At 49.3% G+C, this 21934-nt stretch overlaps 1 protein-coding gene and 1 non-coding gene across 9 annotated transcripts; one reads left to right on the forward strand and one right to left on the reverse strand.

The window, feature by feature from the left end:
- Nucleotides 1–67: 67 nt before the first annotated feature.
- Nucleotides 68–20211, forward strand: Pla2g15 (phospholipase A2 group XV). Of its 8 annotated transcripts, none has more exons than XM_078032569.1 (9): nucleotides 68–486; nucleotides 842–1187; nucleotides 3724–3832; nucleotides 6522–7079; nucleotides 10606–10762; nucleotides 15520–15638; nucleotides 15871–15969; nucleotides 16367–16591; nucleotides 18371–20211. In XM_078032569.1, the coding sequence occupies exons 4-9, from the start codon at nucleotides 6950–6952 to the stop codon at nucleotides 18880–18882; spliced, it is 1242 nt and encodes a 413-aa protein (XP_077888695.1). In that variant the 5' UTR covers nucleotides 68–486; nucleotides 842–1187; nucleotides 3724–3832; nucleotides 6522–6949; the 3' UTR covers nucleotides 18883–20211. The 8 variants fall into 8 exon arrangements, with proteins under 8 accessions (XP_077888695.1, XP_077888696.1, XP_077888692.1 ...); XM_078032570.1 differs by having other exon boundaries at nucleotides 6832–7079; XM_078032566.1 differs by lacking the exons at nucleotides 3724–3832; nucleotides 6522–7079.
- LOC120888196 (small nucleolar RNA SNORA51) lies at nucleotides 13811–13942 on the reverse strand. The gene has a single exon (XR_005731696.1). It is a non-coding gene; the product is annotated as a small nucleolar RNA SNORA51 (small nucleolar RNA).
- Nucleotides 20212–21934: the final 1723 nt, after the last annotated feature.

The raw sequence follows: 21934 nt of genomic DNA on the forward strand, positions 1-21934 counted from the left end.
GTTACCTGCCGGCCTGGCGGACCACGTGACCCGGGGCGGCCCCTGAAGTCTTGGGGGAGGGCCAGAACTCAGCCCAGAACGCAGGAACTCATACTCCCTACAAGGGGACGCGCTCAGGATCCGGACTTCTACTTCCCGGTCCGGTCTGCCCAACTGTGGTGAACCCAGTTTTTCTCCTTTTCGCCCGGACCTTAAGACCTTCGCAAAAGAACGTGCAAGACCTGAGGCCTCTTCCGGTCCATGACGGTCACGCCGGACTTGTGGAAGTCACCAACAGTCCAGGGGCTGTGGGGGTCACGACGGCTGGCCGGGGTTTATGGAAGAAATCACCAAGGGTCAGAGGGGGCGGTGAGAATAACCACGTATCTCTTGGAGGCTTCCGGGAGAGATCACTAGAGAATGGAGATGGCGAGGGCGGCAGAGATCAGGAGTCCTTAGAGCTATGGGCTGTCAACCCAGATCACAGCAAAGGATCTGTCCACATAGGTGCGAGGGCCGGCCTTAACACTGGGGTATGAGGAATCCCTTTCCCCCCAGACCCCGAGAGCTGCACCTTAGACGAGGCTGAGCCGAATGGTCCAGACCTGGGGCTTCAGTGCTACCTCATAGGGGCGCCTGCCTGTTTTCATCTTCGTTGGGCGACTGTCTGATTGCTTGGAGATATGAGTGTGCTGGCGGTAGGAGCTAGCGGTGATGTGTACGTGCGCAAGCGAACCTCTGACTCCATCCCTTATCCATTGGGGGCCAACAATCCTATTCTAAATAGTCCCTTTCGCCCCCTCGCGGCTCGGTGAAACTTGACGGCGCGTTTTCAGACCGCCCTGTACTTTCCTCCCGTTAGGTGACTGAGAAATTTGTATTCCGGCGCGTAGGGCTCCAGCCTGGAAGGAGCAGAGAAGTGAAATTGCCAAACCCAACCCGCGTCCAAAGCTGGAGCCGCTCCTCGTGCTGTCAGAAAAGTGGGTCCCTGCGTCTGGGACAGTGAAAAAGAGAGCGCAAGACCCAGGCACATCCCCAGCTCATGCCCAGGCAAGGGACGCAGCCCAAGAAGAGAGGGGAGACGAGGTTGGCGGGGATGCCTTCCAGGCCATGCCACACTACAACTTGTCCCCACTTGGCAAATGAAGAGACTGAGGCTTCTGGGCCGGATGTGACTCGCGCCGGAACCCAGCTACCGGGACGGAGTGGTAGGTGGACCTGGGACAACTAGAACGTTCCCCAAGGATTGCAGTGGTGCATAGCAACCCTTCTCCAGACCCCCCATCCAAGCGACTGCCCGCGTGTCCCTACCCCGGGAAAAAACTTATAGAGAATCGTGCACTGAGAGAGGGGAGAATGTAGCTTCTCAGGCCCCACCCCCAAGTTTGGAATTTCAAATATTTATTTGTGGGGCTGGACGGAACTGCGAGATAGGCCCCTCCTTTCCCCCATTCTGGAGCACGCCTTTGTCAGGAGTCCCGCCCTCTGGGCTGTGCCCTTCCAGCCACCTCCCCTTTACCTGTGCAACCCTACCTTTCCGGATCCGTCTCCAAAACTACCTTGGCGTTTGCATCTGGCCTTCCCCGCCTCCTATCTGGCACCGGTTCCTACTGAACAGTCCCGGCGTCCCTGCAGGGCTTTCCCAGAGCCGCTTGTCACTGTTGCCTGGATGGGGTTGCCTTCAGCCCCATTCGTTTAACCTCTAAATTACGTGCCCAACTCCTCCGAAAGTCTCCCTGTCGAGGTGACCAGTTCGTTGTGGCATCCTTGGTGATCCTGAACCCATTCCCACTAGAGAGGCGCTCATGTTCACTACCAGGGTCTCCGCGGGTAGCGAACCCCAAGTCCCAAGTTGGCAGTACAGGGAGGCTCCTCCAAACCCCCACCCGCCCACCCAGCTGTTTACACCCCAAGACTATTCGTGACACTTGGACTCTTCTTGAAAAACCAAATTCGTCCAAATAACATGGGGTCCTTGTTTTGCTGAGCTCCCTTATCTGCATGTGCTTCCTCCTAGATCACCCCCTTTTTATTAAGCAATTTGTGTTTCCCCCTCACATAACCAACTTGTAATATGATTTATTAATCATTTATTGTCTCCCCACCACCCTACCCAACATCCTATCCTCGAGGACACAGGCTTTTTCCTCACATACATCTGAGGCCGGCACTGACTGAATGAATTGTCCTGGAGATTGTTTCTTTTGTCTTGGAATATTCCAGCAATGGTAAACTTCTAGGACCACAAGGCCTTTGCAGTAGGACATTCTATATGTCTTTACCCTCCTTCCCAGACCACTCCTGCTTTTCCTCCTCATTTCTGCCCCTAAGGTAGCTCCCTTCATAGCTGGGGTCCATTCTACAATTTGAAATATTCTCCTACCCCAAACTGTTCCTTGCTTTCTGCTTCTAGGATTCATGAATCATGAATGAATGGATGAATGGGAAATGGGTACTGACAGAGGGCTAAGAAAGGCCCCAACGGCCCAGCTCAACTAAGGCCAGAGGTCTTTCCTAAGCTGCCCTTGGAAATCTCTTAGCCGGGAGTCCTAAAGGCAGCGGGAGCGCCAATCGCGGGTTAATGAAGGCCTGGGCAGATACAGGGTGAGGCTCTTGCAAGGAGAGAGTGACAGCGTTCTCTTAAGTAGTGAAAAAGCATCCTCTCAGGACTTTCCCTTCTTAACCAGAAAAGGTCCCTCTGTGAACAAGATTCGACGCTGGAGACCACCGCAAGGAGTTGGCTCATACCTGTCGTGGCCCTCAGTGAACCAATGGCTCCCAGCTAACCCCACTGCTAAGGGTTCTGATCTCCAAGGCCAACAGAGTAGCTAGAGCTCTGGGCTCCTCCGCGGTTCCCATCCCAGCATCTTTGCAGAATTGCGTCTGAGTTCCCACCAGAGGGCGCGCTGACCCTGTAGTCAAAACCCAATGGTGAAGATCAGAGGGCAGGAACGTGCTCCTGTAGGAATGAGGTTAAAATGCAGATGCCCTGGACTCCGCTTTCTAGGCCGCTTCTGTCTGGCTTAGAATCTTCTAGTAGTTCCTGGATCCTTGCACATTGGCCAAGTCTTAAAGCTTGTTTTTCAGGGTCCTCAATCTTTATTTCACTCTGCCCTAGTCTGTACCCCAGACACATTGTGATTCTTTGGATCCATGGGCTGCTGAAGCAGTCACCTACCTACATATCCCTTTATTGATCTGGGAAATTACTTATCTTTCAAGACCCATCTCTAATGATTCTTACTCTGGACAACCTTCCTTGATGCCTAGACCAAGTTAGATGATCTGGTCTGGGCCTCTTGTCTCCAGGATTCTGTGTTGAATTACTGATTTGATCAGTTTGGCCTCTACTTCAGGGAGGCTCTGGCAGGAAGGAATAGGGGTCTGCTGAGGGAGAATCACTTGGCCTCCAATGGGCTCAGCTGTGATCACCAAATCAGTTTAGAGGCCTTGGTTGGGGTTTGGTTGACCCAAGCTCAGCACCCACCTGGTCTATGGTTCCATGCTCCCCTCGAATGGAACATGGGATAGTGAGAGGAAATGCAAGGTCCAGTAACAGTAGCAGCAGAGGCTGTATTCTCACAGATTACAATTGGCCTGGCTCTTCAGTCTCTGAGTTTATTCCCACTACTGGTCTTTACTCAATGTATTCCCCTCTTCAAACACACCCTCCTTCTTTCCCAATCTTTTCCAGAATTCGCATCCAGCACTGCTGACCATTCAGTCCTTTATCTCCACCTCCAGGTCTGACAAGCACCAGGGTCCTGTCATGGAAGAAGGATGTTGTGGAGAAGGATGAATACATTCCTTCAACATGTATTAATCATCTGCTGTGTACCAGAAACTGTGCCAGGTAGTAACTAGTAACCAAGGATATGATAGAAAAAAGACAGGTGAGGGAGTCGTGGCTCAGTGGTAGAGCACTTGCCTGGTGTATGTAAGGCACAGGATCTGATTCTCAGCACCGCATACAACTAAATAAAGAACCATTGACGACTAAAAAAACAAACAAACCAAAAAAAAAAAAAAAAAGGTGAAGAGCTTGCTCTTGCAGCCATTGTAGTATAATAGGAGCCAGGCGAGCGAGGGATGCTTCAATTCCAGTGGTCATTTATGAGCTGAGGCCTGAATGTAGACTCCCCCAAACTGGGGAATGCAGGGTAGTCTCACTCTAGCAAGTGCAGAAATCCTGAGGAACAGGATTTTATATCCTGTTCTAGGCAGAGGTTGTCCTGTTCTAGGCAGCAATAAAGCCATTAAGGCTAAAAACAAGCCAACTGGAGAAAAGGGAAAGTGCAAGTTGTGGAAACAGCCAGACCTCATTCACTGTGAGTGAAAAGCATACCGTGGGAGTTCTGTGGGTGGGCTTAGGAGGAGAGTGAAGGGACTTGACATAATTTTTTTTTTTTTTTGGGCGGGGGGAGTACTGGAGATTGAACCTAGAGGCATTTTACCACTGAGTTTCATTCTCAGCCCTTTTTTAAATTTTTTTTGTAGTTGTAGATGGGCAGCATGCTTTTATTTTATTTGTTTATTTTTATATGGTGCTGAGGATTGAACCCAGTGCCTCACATGTGCTAGGCAAGTGCTCTGCCACTGAGCTACAGCCCCAGCCCCCACCCCAACCCTTTTTAAAATTTTGTAAAAATATTTTTTTAGTTGTAGATGGACACAATCATATTTATTTATTTGTTGTAGTTGGACACAATACCTTTATTTTAATGTGGTGCTGAGGATTGAACCCAGAGCCTTGCATGTGCTAGGTAAGTGCTCTAACGCTGAGCCACAACCCCAGCCCATAATCTTTATTTTATTTTATTTATTTTTATGTGGTGCTGAGAATCAAACCCAGTGCCTCATACGTGCAAGGCAAGCGCTCTACTGCTGAGCTACTACCCCAGCCCCCGCTTTGTAAAATTTTGAGACAAGTCTCACTAAGTTGCTTAGGGCCTCCTTAAGTTACTAAGGGTGGCTTTGAATTTTTTTTTTAAATATTGTTTTAGTTGTAGACAGACATGATGCCTTTATTTATTTATTTGTGTGTGGTGCTTAGGCTTGAACCCAGGGCTTCACACATGCAAGGCGAGTGCTCTACCACTGAGCCACAACTTCAGCCAGGTGGCTTTGAATTTTGCATCCTCCTGTCCCAGCCTTCTGAGTAGCCAGGATTACAGGCATTTGTCACTGTGCCTTTGCAATGATTTAATGTTTAATGATGTCAGTCTGGCATGTAGAAAGCAGCCCACAGGAATAAGGGCATAAATTGGGACACCAGTGAGGAGGCTACTGTGGGGATGAAGGCAGTTTAGCATTGGGATGGGTAGAGTTGGCAAGACTTAGTGATCATCCAGTTTGTGGGATGAGAAGCAGGGTGGCATCCAGAGTCCAGGATGACCCTAGGTCTGTAGACAGGGGGAATGGGTAGATGGCAGGCTCACTGAGTAAAAGTGGGGACCCTCACCTTTTGACCCTTCTCCACAGTGCCAGCAAGGGTCATTGCTGACCAGGCATTGCCATCCCTCATCCAATAGTCACGGTTCCTAATATCTGAATTGCTTGTGGGAGTGGGCTATCAGTGAACTCCTGAGGACAGGGCAACCTTTCCAGGGGCCCAGGGTCACCTGAGGCTGCTGGCCTGTTAGGAAGTTTAGTGTGGCCAGAGTCCAAGTCTACCCAGGTCCTTTGATCCCTTCTCTCTATCATGTAATTCTTGGCTCTGGGCTTCTGACTTTCCCTAATCCTGGCAGAAGGGTCTCTATGGTCTCCCAGAGTAGGCCTTCAAGAGCAGTCTTCAGTGATCTTCTGTTGGTGCCAGAGGTGAAGGAAGGGGAGGCAGGGCTTGAGGTAGGGAATATTTGGACATCAGGAGAGGAGGTTACCCTAAGGACTAAGTTTCAGTTTCAGCATATGAACCCAGGGGCAGGCCAAGATAGAGATCAGCTTTAACACAGGGTCAGCTGCTTACCAAGAAGAGGGAAGTGGTTAGACAGAGGTCCTAGGACCAGACAGGGATGAACAGGGTGTAGCTGGCCCCAAGGAAGGGATGTGTGGAAGATCATGACTTCCATTCCCCAAACATACTGGTCTCTTTATCCCAGAATGAGGCATGGGTGTTGATATCCAAGCTGCTGTCCAGTTTTCATCCACATTGTTTGTCCTAGATTCTTGGCGTAGGGAGTCTGTGTCCTCTCTGGATCCCCAGGTTTGCTTGGAGTGGAGTAGGAGGCAACACAAGCTCCTAATGCCCCTTCCACTCTTCAGGGTCCAGGCTCAAGCCCATTCCCATCGGAACTGCCTCATCTGGTTGGGTACCCCAGGCTCCACTTCCCAAAACGCTTACGCTGAGCCACAACCTGACTAGTATCCATAACCACAAGGTCAGGACATAGGTAGCGGGTCTTTGAGCCCGGTGACTAAACTTACCCTCAGGGCAAGTTGGGAAGAGCTGGTGTGGGGGTTGGGCAAAGGTCCAGGTTAACTGCTGGTAACCTAAGGCCCAAGAACTGCCCCTTGACTCACTTCCCCTCTTCTTGCTTTGCCAGGGGTAGTTAAGCCACTATGAGCTCGGGACCCGGTATCCCTTTAGCGGCCAGGTGGGTTTCCTATCCTCGAGGTTTGGGAGGCTCCAGGATCTGGAATGGGGGCTGCCCAGCGTGGACCTCCGATGGGTACGCACCGGGTGAGTTGGGTCGGCCAGGAAGATTGAGAGCCGGGAGCCCAGCGGCGCCTAGAGGGGCTGATCGATGCTCTCGGCACGCAGCGCGGTGGAGAGAGCCAACCCCTGGGTGGACAAGGGCGGGGCCGCGAGCTAGGGAGGGAGGGACGCGTCTGATGGAGAGTCGCTATTGGCAGGCTGTTTGCAGGAGGTGCCGCGGGCGGCGGGGTTAAGCTCTTAGCCACCGCCCCGGCCTAGGCACGAGCTCGGAACACTGAACCCGCACCTCGGACCTGCAGTCCGCCGCCGCACGCCATGGACCTACGCCTCTGTCCCTGCCGCAAGGCCCTGCTCCCGAGTGGCCTCCTGTTTGAACTGCTGCTGCTGCTGCTGCTGCTCTCGGACCCGGCGCTCCAGGCCCAACGTCACCCCCCAGTGGTGCTGGGTGAGGCGTGCGTCTGGTGGTGGGTCGGTCCAACTGGACTGGGAGAAACGGGGCCTCTCTCCGGTCTGCATCTAATAGTGAAATGGGGGATCGTCTTGGTATCCGTCTTGTCACCTGGGTCTGCCAGTCCACCACCCGCCATTCTGGGCAAGGGTGTGGTCAGCCTCTTACCATCTGCCCCTGGTTAAAAAAAAAAAAAAATGGGAGTGAGTGGGAGTGATACCACCCGGTTGTGCACTCTATCAGCAGTCCCACAGCAGTGCCAAGTTTTGCTTCGCCCTATCCCTATTTTGTAGCTGGAAAGAGGCCGTTGGGCTCCACTCCTGGAGCTGGTGGGGGTGGGCAGGGTTGCCTCAGAGTTGGCCTCTCATTGGCCTTGGTCTGAACTAGCTGTTACTTTTAACCCCTCAAGCAGTCTGGTACGTTCCATGTTTCAAAGGGCACTACTGGAAGCAAGGTATTTGGGGAAAAGATTGCTATTCTAGCTGGTCACCAAGCTCATTTTCCCTCACCCTCAACTTATCAAATGGATGGCAATGAGCCTAAGGGAGGAAGGCCTCAGGGAAACAGGATTACTGAAGACAGGGGAAAGGGTTGGGACAATAGTCATGGACAGGTGTCAGGGAACATGCATGTACATTCACCCCTTCATGCATGTACAGTTAGACCAGGCTGTTGGGACTGGGTGACTTCCTTGATCACTCCCTCCTTGGTTTGAGGCCTGGCAACTACACAGAAACCAGTGTTTCCTTGTGTTGGTGGGCCAGGATTAAACCTCTCACTGGAGAGCCTTAGGTGTCTCCTTCAGTCCATATTTCCCATTTAGAGATAGTGTGTCAGTGGCCTGCCCAGGACTCCAGGGAGGAGAGGCACACTGAGGCATACCTTACATACTGAGTCTGCTGCAGCCACCCCTCGTTTGCCCACCCACGCTTTTCTTTTCTTTTAATTCATTTTTTTTAGTTTTCGGTGGACATAACATCTTTGTATGTGGTACTGAGGATGGAACCCGGGCCGCACGCATGCCAGGCGAGCGCGCTACCACTTGAGCCACATCCCCAGCCCCCCACCCATGCTTTTCTACTGGGGATATTTTAGTGGGAATGATGCAGACCATGGAAGAGTAGAGTTGATAGGCAGCATGGTTTCAGGAGGCCCCAGTAGAAGTTCCAGGTCAAGAAATGCTCATTCAGGTGTGGTGGAGCAAGCTTGTAATCACAGCAGCTTGGGAGGCTGAGGCAGGAGGATTGCAAGTTCAAAGCCAGCTTCAGGAAAATCGAGGTGCTAAGCAACTCAGTGAGACCTTGTCTCTAAATAAAATACATATAAGGGCTGGGGATGTGGCTCAGTGATCGAGTCTCCCTGAGTCCAATTCCCCAGGGGTATTCTGGGCCCAGATATACCTTGGAATTCGTGCTGTCTTGACCCTTTCTCCCCAACTTTCCAGAGTGGGACTAACAGTGACCCTCAGAGATGGAGTCTGCTGGGCAAGCCAACCTGGATGAGTAGGTGTTAGAGAAGGCTTCCTGGAGTATGATGGAGATCAAACAGGGAGATTCCTTCCAGGAAGAAGGAACTACAAATCAGGAGATAGGCAAACTCTGGCCTGGCTGGCTGGATTGTGTGATGGGGAAGTGAACTGGGTAGGGCTCATGACCTGTTGGGTCATAGGGACTTTATCCTGGGGGTCACAAGAAGCCATGTGTGGGCTAGGGAGTTCTGAGCATGAGGGGTGTGGCATTGGGAAGTATGTGGTTAGCACACAGACTTTTTGCCTGAATTGGTACTAACTGTACTCTAATTTGTCCAGTCCTTGCTTAAATCAGCAAAGGAGCCTGAGCAGATAGAATATTCACCTGCCCATTTTCTCAGGGAATTGGGGTGATAGTGTTAACTCAGACCCCTTGGCAGGCAGTGGTGGAGTTGACCTTGAGGATGAATCCTCTAGGGGTGGATGCCGAATTGGTGGAAGAGATAGCAGAAGCCAGAGAAGTGGGAAGAAACTTTTTAGGCAAGCCATTCCCACCTTTCTGTTTCCTTATCTGTTAGGTGGGGATAAAGATAACCCCTTGTACTACTCTTATCCTAGTTCTAGGCCCTGGGGGTCTTAGGAAGTGGCCATTGCTATTTTTAGAGGCCTAATAGTCTGACCAGGGCAAAGGGTATCTGGGAAAAGCAGATCTGGTGACTTCCTCTTTCAGCCATTTCCCCCTTTGTTGGAGGCAGTAACCTGCCTAGTCCACAGGCATATTTTCTTCATACTGGAGACTCCTTGCCTTTAGCACCCACATCATTAAAGGAACTATCTTCTACCCTGAAAACACTGGAATGGTGCACAGGGAAGACACACCCTGTGCTGGGCTGGGTTCAGTCAGTAAGCAGTGAATGTCTGGGGCACTGAATGCTGGCTGTTCATCAGTGGTCAAGGCCTAAATGGAGCTGTGTTTGGGAAGTGTTGAGAGCATGGCATGTGGGGGCAGGTGTGGCCTGAAAAGGTCAATAGGAGCAAATAGACTATAAAGGGCATTGAACACTGGGCAGTAAAGCAATGGTGATAGGCTTAGGTGTCATAAAGGGTCCAGGGCTCAACTGTTTCTGTTGATGGCTTCCCTCTGACAACCCTACCTTAGACTGCCTTGTCTGGATTCAGTTCAGTTGCCCCTGTGCTATCCTGTTTCCCACTTCTCTCTCAGGGAGAACAAGGCCGTCTGTGTGTGTGTGTGTGTGTGTGTGTGTGTTTTGTAGCCTGGGATGACTTAAATAGAAGTTTAGGCCTTAAGGATTTCTATCTAATGACAGGGATGTAGTCTTGGCCAAAATTTTTTTTAAAAAAATTAGTTTTAGATGGACACAATATTTTTATTTTACAGTTACGTTGTGCTGAGGATTGAACCCAGTGCCTCATGCATGCTAGGTGAGCACTGTACCACTGAGCCACAATCCCAGCCCAAATTTTAGGGATTTGAGAAAAATCAGAGGAGTCTCCAAGCTCTTTCTAGTCAGAGCTCTTATTTGGATCCATTAACTATAGAAACTAGAAAAAAAAGAAAAGAAACTCGGTATGTGCTTGTGGGGGATGGTTCAGGTTAAGATCTTATTTGTCAGATAAGGAAACTGAAGCTTAGCAGGGGGAAGTGACTTTGCCCTAAAGCCCCTTCCAATAATCTGAATGGCCTAGGAGGAAGTTCCAGTGAAGATTTATTTTTTCTGGAGTTTGGGAGAATGTTAGGGGCTTCCCCACAAACATGTCAGGCCTCTCCCACGTCCTCCACAGAGTATGTACCCATAGGCTTTGTTTTGTGCTACTGTATGTGCCCTACAACAGTAATAGCTGATCTGCATGAAGATGATACCCTGGCTTCTATGTCAAGGTCCCTGCTTTCTGACTTTCCTGCAGAGTGGAACTGCAGAGGTCTGTCATTATGTCCATGGCTCTGCAGAGAGGAGGCAGTCCTGCTGTAGACTTGAAGGTTCTTGGGGGTCTCCAGCTTGCCAGAGTTCACAGATGTCCTTTGTACCCCCACAGTGCCTGGTGATTTGGGTAACCAATTGGAAGCAAAGCTGGACAAGCCTTCCGTAGTGCACTACCTTTGTTCCAAGAGGACCGACAGCTACTTCACTCTCTGGCTGAACCTCGAACTGCTGCTGCCTGTCATCATTGACTGCTGGATTGACAATATCAGGTGGGGGCTGGGGCACACGGACAGGTACCACTCACCCGTGGGGCCCAGGAAGGCCTTCAGAGTCCATTTCCTTCTCATCTCTATCTCAAGAGACCTTGAGGTCAGTGACCTCTCCCTCCCCAGGCCCTCAATCTGTTCTGATCTGGTCAGTCAGCCACCTCTGCACTCTGCTAAGAAGAACTCTCTTCCTCTTTCTGTTGCTCTTGTCCTTCCTCTCTCCAGTTTAGCCCTTACCCTTCAGACCTTACACATAGAGTTTCTATGCCTCGTCCAGCCCCTATCTATGGCTCTACTGTTCCCTTTGTCTGGGTCTTGGTCACAACTGCCTCTGTAGCTGCTTGTTCTTCCTAGGATGTGCTGTGTCTCCATGTCTTTGTACATGCTGTTTTTTCCACATGGAATTTACTTGTACACTTTCATCTGATAAATTCTCTCCCATTTACCCTTGAAAACCTGACCGTAGTTCCTTTATGAAGTCTCTCCTGCCAATCCTTCCCCAGGCCGCATGAATGCTTCCTTTAACCATCAAGTGCCAAACTATGTTAAAAGGATGATTCCCCAAAATTAAATATAGGCACTGTACATTTTGTATACAGTCTTATGCCACATTCAATCCCAGACTGCATATGTAATGGTGGTTTCATAAGATTATAATGGAGCTAAAAAAATACTATCACTTAGTGATGTAACCATTTAACCTAATAATGAAATGTATTATGCATCTTTTATGGTGGTGCTGGTGTAAATAACCTAGTACATAATACTTTGGGGGGAGGCGGGGGTACTGGGGATTGAACTCAGGGGCACTGGACCACTGAGTCCCAGCCCTATTTTGTATCTCATTTAGAGACAGAGTCTCACCTTGTTTTTGCTGAGGCTGGCTTGAACTTGTGGTCCTCCTGCCTCAGCTTCCAGAGTCGCATAATACTTGATAATAATAGTAAACCAGGAGCTGGGGTTGTGGCTCAGGAAGAGCGCTTGTCTAGCATGCGTAAAGCACTGGGTTTAATCCTCAGCACCACGTGAAAAAAAATAAATGTATTGTTTCCACCTACAACTAAAAATTTAAAAATATGAAAAAAAATAATAGTAAACCACTATATTACTGATCTATGTATTTACTTACACAATATTTTGTTATTTTAGAGTGTACTCATACTTATTAAAAGAAAGGGGGGATTACTGCCAAATACTATGCCATGTTGATACACTCTATGATGTTGCTTTAGTTAGCTTTTTTGTTGCTGTAACCAAAAGACCTGGAAAGAACAATTAGAGGAGGAAAAGTTTATTTTGGCGCTCACAGTTTCAGAGGTCTCAGCTCATAGATAGCTGACTCCATTGCTCTTGGCCTGAGGTGGAAGTGTGTGGTGGAAGAAAGTAGCGGGGAGTATGGCACCAGGAAGCAGAGAGATAGAGTGCTCTAGGGCTGGGGATGTGGCTCAAGTGGTAGGAGCTCACCTGGCATGCGTGTGGCCCAGATTCGATCCTCAGCACCACACACAAACAAAGATGTTGTGTCCGCCGAAAACTAAAAAAAAAATAAATATAAAAAAAGAGAGAGAGAGAAAAGTGCTCTACTCAGAAGGGACAAAATATATACCTGGGGGCTGGGATTCTAGCTCAGTGATAGAGCACTTGCCTAGCACGTATGAGACACTAGGTTCAATTCTCAGCATTACATAAAGAAATAAAGATATGTGTCCATCTACAACTAAAAAATTTAATATGCTTATGACCTAATCAGTTCACCTCTGAAATTTGTTGCATTGCCTCATATGTGAGCTTTCTAGGGATAACTCATATATAATCATAACAGATCACACAATGAAATTGCCAAATGACCCATTTCTCAGAATGTTTTGGTACTGGGCATTGATTCTCCTGCCTCAGCCTCTCAAGTCACTGGTTTGCAGGTGAGTACCACCACACTAAGCAACGAGTGCTGTTTTTAAACTTACTTTCCAGGGACTGGAGGTTTGGCTAGTGTTTCCCTGACCTGTACAAGGTCCTGGGTTCCATCCTCAACACCTTAAAACAAGACTAAGATTTTCTTAGTTCTGGACTAAGGAAATCTGGAAACTCAAAAAAGTTACAAAATTGACTACTCCCTCAGCTAATAAGTGGCAAAATCAGAATTCAAACTCAGAAATTGTGTGACTCCAGGTTAATGTTCCCTCCCACACTGACTTCCCTGAGGGCAGGGATTATAACTGTCTTTATAGCAGTAGAAGCAAGAACACTCATGCTCAATAAACTTTCACGAATTTAAAGTTTTCCCCAGATACCTACTGGCTACTTCTCCAGGTATCCTGTTTTCCCTGTTTATGTTGCCTGCTTTGTTCACTATTTTTTCCTCAGTGTCTGATTTGTGTGTGATCAGGGTTATTTCTGGGCTGTTGATCTTCATTTCTATTTTTGTACTGAAGACATGGCCTTAGGTACTGCCAACTGGAGGTGTGGGCGGTTACTGAGAGGGGCTTGTCTGCCTTTGTTGAGCCTCTGACCTGTTTAGATTTTTAAACAAAACTGCTTTGGTTTCTTTTTTATTTTTTTTTTTCGCCTTTGGATGCCAGGGATTGAACTCAGGGGCACTCAACTACTGAGCCACATCCCCAGCCCTTTTTTGTATTTTATTTAGATACAGGGTCTCACCAAGTTGCTTAGCACCTTGCTTTTGCTGAGGCTGGCTTTGAACTCATGATCCTCCTGTCTCAGCCTGCTGAACCACTGGGATTATAGGCGTGTTCACCACTCCTGGCTGATTTTCTTGTTTCTTTAATTTTTTTTTTTAGTTGTTGATGGACCTTTATTTTATTATTTATTTATATATATTGCTGAGAATCAAACCCAGTGCCTCACACATGCTAGGCAAATGCTTTACCACTGAGCTACAACCCCAGCCCCTGCTTTGATTTTCTAGAACAATTTTCTGCACTTTGTTGGATGGCTTTGGGATAATCTATAGAATGAGGAGAATGGGCCCCTAGGACCTATTATTTGGGTCAGTGCTGGGGATCTTGTCAGCTTTTTGTGATCCCTGTCCCCCAACATCCCCCCATTTATAATATAGGCCAGGTACAAGGCCTGGGCTGAGGTATATAGAGGACAGGTTTACTCTTCTTCCACTTTGTATACAGTCGGTATAAGAATACAGCCTGTGGTAAGTTCCAGAAAGCCTCTGTGGCTGATCTTTAAGGGGGTGGGTGATAACTTCACATTTTCTTGGGCATCAAGGCCACAGTAGGAGTCCTAGCCTGGCACAAGAGTTTTCTTCTATCTTGCCCCCAACCCCACGTTCCCATCATTCCTCTAAGCCATCCCAGCTCCCTACCTGAAGCAGAGGGTAGAGCAGCCATGTATTCAGTCCTGAAGTGGGGGGGGGGTCCCTCGTGTCTGGTTCTATATTGTACTATAGCTATAGAAATTATCTATTTATCTATATCAATAGAAAATTAACAAAAGGGGTGTTAGGGATATCAAGCGACTGGCATATATGTCATGGTTTTAGGAGATTGTTGGCCAAATCCTGTGTGTTATAGTCACTGGCAGGTGAAATATAGATATATGCAATATCTATATCTACCCATCTGTATATCTCCATCCATCTATATCCTTGGGATACTAAGCAAGTCATTTGAACATAGTTCATTCTTGTCTTCTGTTGATGGTATGATTGGGATGAGGCTGGCTACTGGGTCTAATGCCTAAAGCAAGAGGGACCCAGCTATACCCACATGAGTCTGTACAAGGCTTTTCTTCTGTCTCTTTATCTGGCCATGACATTCCTCTGGGTTTTTGTCTACCTTCTTATACTCCCACCCTCCTAGCAGCTACAGTCATAAGGCCCTGAGGTGGGGTCCCTGTCTGATTCCGTTATGTGCTATACTCACCATCTCTTTTGCCCTGTGATGCATTGTTGGGTGGCAAGAGCTAGATCTACAGGGAGGGAGTGATGGGAGCTTGCAAGATGGGCTGCCTTCTGGAGTCAGGTGTGAAGTTCACATCAGAGCTAGGACTGGCACTTCCTTCTGGCTGGTCCAGGACCTCATTCTAGGGTGAATGACATTAGAGGGAAGGGAATTTTGCTTTGACATGAGTCCTGTGGTCAGTCTTTGGTGTAAGCCTCAGTGAGGGATTCTTGTTTGGATGTGGTTATTTTTTTTAATATTTATTTTTTAGTTGTAGGAGGACACAATATCTTTATTTCATTTTTTTTTTTAATGTGGTGCTGAGGTTCGAATCTAGTGTCTTATGCATGCTAGACAAGCACTCTATCCCCCCTGCCACAACCTCAGCCCCCTGGATGTGGTTATTCTGATCCATGCTTTATAAACATGCTTTGTTACTTTTTGGTCTCTTTTTTTTTTACATCTAACTAAACCCTGGGGATGAGAAGGGAGTATGACTCAGGTCCCCGTATCAGTTTCCTCATTTTGTTTTTTGGTGCTAAGGTTCAAACACAGGGCCCTGGGCTGGGAATGTGGCTCAAGCGGTAGCGCGCTCGCCTAGCATGCGTGCGGCCCGGGTTCGATCCTCAGCACCACATACCAACAAAGATGTTGTGTCCGCCGAGAACTAAAAAAAAAAAAAAAAAACACAGGGCCTTGTGTGTGCTAAGCAAGCCAGGCTTTCTTATGGTAGTTGGAGATTTAGCTCTGCCATTGAGCCATATCTTCTGCCCCACAGGGCAGTATTGGGACACACCAAGCTTAATGTTATCTCTGGATCACCAGATCACTATTCTCTCCCAACAGGCTGATTTACAACAGAACATCCCGGGCCACCCAGTTTCCTGATGGTGTGGACGTGCGTGTCCCTGGTTTTGGGAAGACCTTCTCATTGGAGTTCCTGGACCCCAGCAAAAGCAGTGTGGGTATGTAGCTCCTGGGGCTGGGGCTAGAGCCTTTGCTGGACTCTTCAAGTTGGAGGAACCCCACTGGTTTGAAGGGGTAACCTGTGAGCTATCTCTGATCAGTGTGGGCACAGAGCTCTATACTCCTCCTCCAGAGATCCATTTGGGAGACATCACAGTTTTTGTGTCAGTAGTGGTGTGGGTGTCTGGTGCTAGCTGTACCTTCTCTAATCTTGCATATTTTTGTCTATAGGTTCCTATTTCCACACCATGGTGGAGAGCCTTGTAGGCTGGGGCTACACACAGGGTGAAGATGTCCGAGGGGCCCCCTATGACTGGCGCCGAGCCCCAAGTAAGAAGTCACCCTCATTCCTTCCTTAAGGTTCTGGGAGGTGGGCAGAAGGCAATCATAGCTGCCATAGGTCTTGAGCTCTCAGCCCTGGGCTCTCCCCTATCTCTGGGCCCCTGTGGTCATACCAATACCCCTGGTCAATCTTGTCCTATTCTTCCCCATCCCTTATCCCAGGACCTCTGGGCCTCTGAACCCTGGGGAGGGTTGATAGATAAGACTGACGGGAAAAGGGGCCCCTTTGTCCTCCCTTTATAGAAGCTGGCGGGGAACCAGACTGCTTCCATTTGGGTTTTAGCACTCTCCCCACCCTCTAGTCCTGGGTCTGGCCTGAAGAATGGTCAGTGGTGCAAGCCCCAGGACCCTTCCTGCCTGACCCCTGCTTGGCTCTGGCCTGCAGATGAAAACGGGCCCTACTTCCTGGCCCTCCGAGAGATGATCGAGGAGATGTACCAGCTGTATGGGGGCCCTGTGGTACTGGTTGCCCACAGTATGGGCAACATGTACACACTCTACTTTCTGCAGCGGCAACCACAGGCCTGGAAGGACAAGTATATCCGTGCTTTTGTGTCACTGGGAGCTCCCTGGGGGGGCGTGGCCAAGACCCTGCGCGTCCTGGCCTCAGGTAAGACCTACCTGGCCCAGTGTGGGTGGCTAGTCCCAGGAATGCCTCCTTTCTCTCCTTCCTGCTAGGCCAACACCCTTCATGTCACTTCCTTGGTTCAGTGAATTTCTTTCTCCAGAGCAACATTCCTTTTCAAATATCTTTTTTTTTTTTTTTTCTAAAAGAGGATCTAATACTACTACTAATTTCACATCTTTAATTGATAGCCCTTATAATCTGTGTTTCTCACACCTTGTATTTGGAGAGGCACAACTGCTGGCCTCACAGCCACTTGCATGTACATATACACCACAAACATATACGTGCACACACATTGCTAGGTCTGGCTGCTGAACTTTTTTTGTCTCAAATGTCTTCTCATTCTCCCTCGCCTGCATCCTCACTTCTTCATCTTCACCTGTGTTCCTGAGGAGGAAGACTGGACCACCATTTCCTGTTTATGAGTTGTACCTCCATCTGTGGGCAGGGGGGAGCCTCTGTGGGTAATGCAGGGAGGAAGCAGGTGCAGATCTGGCTGTGCCTGCTTGTCTTGGCAGTTGGGAAAGTCACCACCTTGTTGGTTCCTCCGTAATCCACTTACCTTTTTATGACTGTCAGAACTTCTAGTTCTTGCTTTAGGAAGAAGTTTCTCTCCCTTTGCCAGGACTGTGTGGGAGCCCTGAGGACCTTCACTTTGGGGACTGAGCCAGGACCATGCCAGGCTTCCTCCAGTCATTAGCACTGTCTGACTGCCTGGTCAACTATTCATTATGATTGGGTCAGGCCCAGCGCCTGTCTCAGCGACCTGAGTTGTCTGGATAATGAGGTCATGACTCAGACATTCAGGACTGGGTGCCATGATGGAGATCAGGCCCCAGCCCATTTCAGAGTTTCTTCCTTTTCCTCAGATGCTAGAAAATTGTCGTCAGCACTGGCAGTCCAGGAGTAGGGGGTGAGATGTAGGAAGGTGAACCCCTAGGGGCATCCCTTTCCTCAGAATCTTATAGAAGTCCACAGCAGGCAGAGCTAAGGTCATATGGTTTCTGTTTTCAGATATTGTGGCCCCTGTCTCCAAGTTCAGATCACCCCTAGAGGTCTCACTGGCTGATGGGTGTGTTTGTGGTGTTACATTCCAGTAGGTGAAGGTCTGACTCTGTCTGTAGCTTCCCCTCCTGCCCTGTCTTCAATAATCATGGCCACCAGATCAGTACACAGGCAGGTAGGTGGGATGAGATCAGGCTGGCTGAATTCTGTTCTGAGCTTAGGAAGAAAACAACATGTATATAGTTCAATGTGATAGAGAGGACCTATTGCTTCACCTTAGACAAAGCCAGTGCCCACAGGTGTGGTGATAACATGTTTGGAGGAGGGTACCAGTTACAGGTGAGGAAATATAATAAATCACTAGGAAGAAGGGGAGATGGTGTATTGCCTAAATCCCTTGTGAGGAAATGCAAAAGAAACAAAACAAACAACAACAAAAACAAACAAAACAAAAAACCCACAAAGCTTGGATTCGCTTCCTAAATAAATGTAGCAAAAATAAAGGGAAATAATATCTTAGCTACTTGGGAGGCTGAGGCAGGAGAATCAAAAGTTTAAAGGTTAGGATTGTGGCTCAGTGGTAGAGCACTGGCCTAGCACGCGCAAGACCCGGGTTTGATCCTCAGCACCACATAAAAATAAAGGCATTGTGTTGTGTCTATTGCCTGGGATCCAACAGAGGACATGGTCCTGAACCTGCTGCCCATCCTATTTGTGTTCATCAGCACAGAACTGATTGAAGTCCTCTCCCTGCAGGAGACAACAACCGCATCCCTGTCATTGGGCCTCTGAAGATCCGGGAGCAGCAGCGGTCTGCAGTCTCCACCAGCTGGCTACTGCCCTACAATTATACCTGGTCACCTGAGAAGGTGTTTGTACACACACCTACAACCAACTACACACTGCGAGATTATCAACGGTTCTTCCAGGACATTGGTTTTGAAGATGGCTGGCTCATGCGGCAGGACACAGAGGGGCTGGTTGAAACCATGGTGCCACCTGGTGTGCAGCTGCACTGCCTTTATGGCACTGGTGTCCCCACACCAGACTCCTTCTACTATGAGAACTTCCCTGATCGCGACCCTAAAATCTGCTTTGGTGATGGCGATGGCACTGTGAACTTGGAGAGTGTCCTGCAGTGCCAGGCCTGGCACAACCTCCAGGAGCACCAAGTGTCATTGCAGGAGCTACCAGGCAGTGAGCACATTGAGATGCTGGCCAATGCCACTACCCTGGCCTATCTGAAACGTGTGCTCCTTGGGCCCTGATTTCTGTGCCAGGCAGGGCTGCTGAATGGCTCGGCCATGGGGTTTCCCCCAGTCTCTGGGACTGTCATCAAGCTCCTGGGTCTTGGGCTTTGGATTATCTGCCTTGAGAAAGTACTGTTTCTTATCCTTCCTCTATGGTAGTGAAGAAGGAGAAAATAAGCATGGACTCAAGGGACACTTTATAGAAAGAATGCTGCTGCTGTTGGATTTGTTGTGACCTCAGAAATGGGCTCTGTGGGGTGGATTGGTTGGTACCTGGCCCCAATCTCCAACTTGGGGGTCATACATTCCTTCTACCCCTATGGCCTTCCCAAACTTGCCCACTGGCCCTTGGACTTCCTGTGAGAGATGTTACTTAGCGATGGTCCCTGCCCCCACAGGTCCCAGGGTGACCCTTTTCACATGCTGGCCTCAAGTAGGCCTGCTGTTGGCCATGGGTGGCTGGAGCTGCTGGCTTCCCTGTGGCCTCACTGGTAGACACAGTGGCCTGACTTCAGGCCATGAGGTAGACTTCATGGGGTAGCCTGGTACCCCCTGCAGGCAGGGGCAATTTGTTTTGTTTTCCATGGTTCCCAGATCCAGGGGCATATACTCCACTCCTACCTCTCACCTCCAGGAGCAGCCTACTCTGGATCAGGCAGCAGATGCTCCCTCAGTTTTGGGGGCTATGTCCCAGAAGCCCTGATCCCCTTGGTTGTGCTTTGTCAGTCCTAGTATTGAAGCTGGCTCCCTTGGCTCTGGGACTGTGGTTCAAGGAGAGCTGTGCCCAGTGCCATGACCTTTTAGGGAACTGAAGGAAGCAACCATGGCTGCTCAGAGCTGCCCTGAGGTGCCCTCTTGCAAACCCTACCACCACATTACCATCCTGCTAGGGTCTCTTAGAACCTAGCTGGGCTGGCACAGGGCTGAGAGGTAGTGGGTTTCTGACCCACTGCCCAGCACCTCCTCCCAGGAAGCTGAATGGTATTTAGTTTCCAGGGTCTAGCCCAGATTCTTGAGAGCCAGGAGCCTAGGGCCCATCTAGGGGTTTTCTGTCTGCCCCAGGGATGCTATATGGTCTCCTGTGATAGCTGGGATGGAGAATCTGGACCTGCCTAATGGCAGTGGGTGCCAAATGGGCATGTGGCTATAGGCTGAGATCAAGGTCCAAAGCCACCTTCAGGCTGGTCTGCATTGTTGTACCACCAGATTTCACAATTCTAGATTTTCCATGTTGTACACATGTCCAGCATCTGTCTCTTCCTTTATTCCTGGGTGGTGATCCCTGTATGGGGCTCTGAGCAGGCTGTATCTAGATACTGGCAATAAAAATATTCTGAATGCTGTAAAGTGTCCTGGACTACTCTGAGCATGAGAAGAGGGAGGTTATGGAAGTGTGTGGACAACTAGAGAGGCAGGTTATCAGGTACTGGACCTTAACTTTGGGACAGAGACTGAGGGAAGCAGAGAGGCTAGGCTGAGACTGGTATAGGCGAAGAGAGATGGGACCAAACAAATGGTAGAGAGGGCACATACATAGGGATGGGGTCCCAGACTGAACCTGATAGTGGAAAGCCTGGGGCCAATAAAGTTGATAGGAGCCCCAGTTCCTGTCTCTCACAGAACCCCTCAGCCTACACTCCAGACTTTGATACAGTGTTGGCCACTAGAAGGCGCTCACGCCCTCTCAGGACTAACTATAGTACCGTGTTAGTAGGACTTGGATAAAAGGGGTGACCCAGAGAGGGGATGAAGATACCTGGGAATACAGAGACCAGCTGCAGAACTGCCCTCTGTAAAAGGATGACAAATCCCAGCTCTACAAGTTCCCGTTAGGTAGCCTGGGCAGCCTCGTGGCCCTCCTCAGTCTGTTTCCTGGGCTAAATAAATATATCCTGCAGGGTGGTGCTGTAAAGCACTGATAGTGTTGGAGAATATCTGATTGAGTCCCTGGTGCCGTGGGCTTTCAGTTGATGGGTTGCTTGAGACACAGCAAAGCCAGAGGTTTGGAAGCCAGCAGGTTTACGTATGCAATTGTTGCAAGGACAAGTGGACTGGCTGCTACCAAGTTTCAAAAGTGTCCAGAACTGTCCCTCTGCCTGGCCAGAGAGGCTGGAGGAGCTCTTCCTGGAGGTAAAGGGTCAGATGTACTAACCCAAATATGTATATATAGTCCTTTATACTTATGGAAGTTGTTCTAAGCAGAGGACAAAAGAAGTTAGCATTATCAAGGCTCCTCAGACTGTCATCCCAGGCCTATGGGTGGGTAGGACAGGGAATGGAAAAGGTTTTTTTGGGGGGAGGGGGCGGTACTGGGGATTGAACTCACAGGTACTCAACCACAGAGTCACATCCCCACCCCTATTTTGTATTTTATTTAGAGACAGGACCTCAATCAGTTGCTTAATACCTTGATGTTGCTGAGGCTGGCTTTGAATTTGTGCTCCTGCTGTCTCAGCCTCCCACCTGCGGCTGTTCAGAGGAAATGGAAAAGTTTTTAGGGGAGGCTCAAAGTTATTACAATCTGTATTTTAGGATCATTTCTTATCCTGCAGAGATGGGTTAGAGCAGGATAGGGATTGGGAAGCTATTGTAGCCCAGGAGAAAAGCAATGCTTGTAGCCTTGGGGACAGAGAGGATGAAGAGATCAGGTGCTGCTGGACCACTAGGTGGAGGGGAGCAAGCATCTGAGTGTAGTCTGGAGCTAGAGGATGTGCAGTTGTCAACATACAACTGGGAGAAATGAATGAATGACCCAGTAGATTCACTGCCTGAGGTAGACAGGAAACCAAGGGGGAGGGTCCAGGAGCCCATGAGGTCAGGAGGGAGAGGGAGAGGACAGAAGGATGCAACTCCTCAAAGAGGGGCACCACCAGGGTCGGGCAGAAAGAGGACAGAGCCATGGTGGGGGGGGGCAGATTTTGCTAAGGGAGGCGGCAGTGACTGTGTCTGCCAGGGCCTCAGTGATTTGAGTCTGAGCAAAGTGTGCAAGGATAAGTCCTGGGTGTGTGCCTGTCGGGAGCTCTTTAAGTGAACTGTTTGAGTCTCTTTGGATGTGGGGTCCCCCAGCTAA

This window comes from Ictidomys tridecemlineatus, chromosome 15, assembly GCF_052094955.1.
Source record: "Ictidomys tridecemlineatus isolate mIctTri1 chromosome 15, mIctTri1.hap1, whole genome shotgun sequence".
Taxonomy (NCBI): Eukaryota; Metazoa; Chordata; class Mammalia; order Rodentia; family Sciuridae; genus Ictidomys; species Ictidomys tridecemlineatus.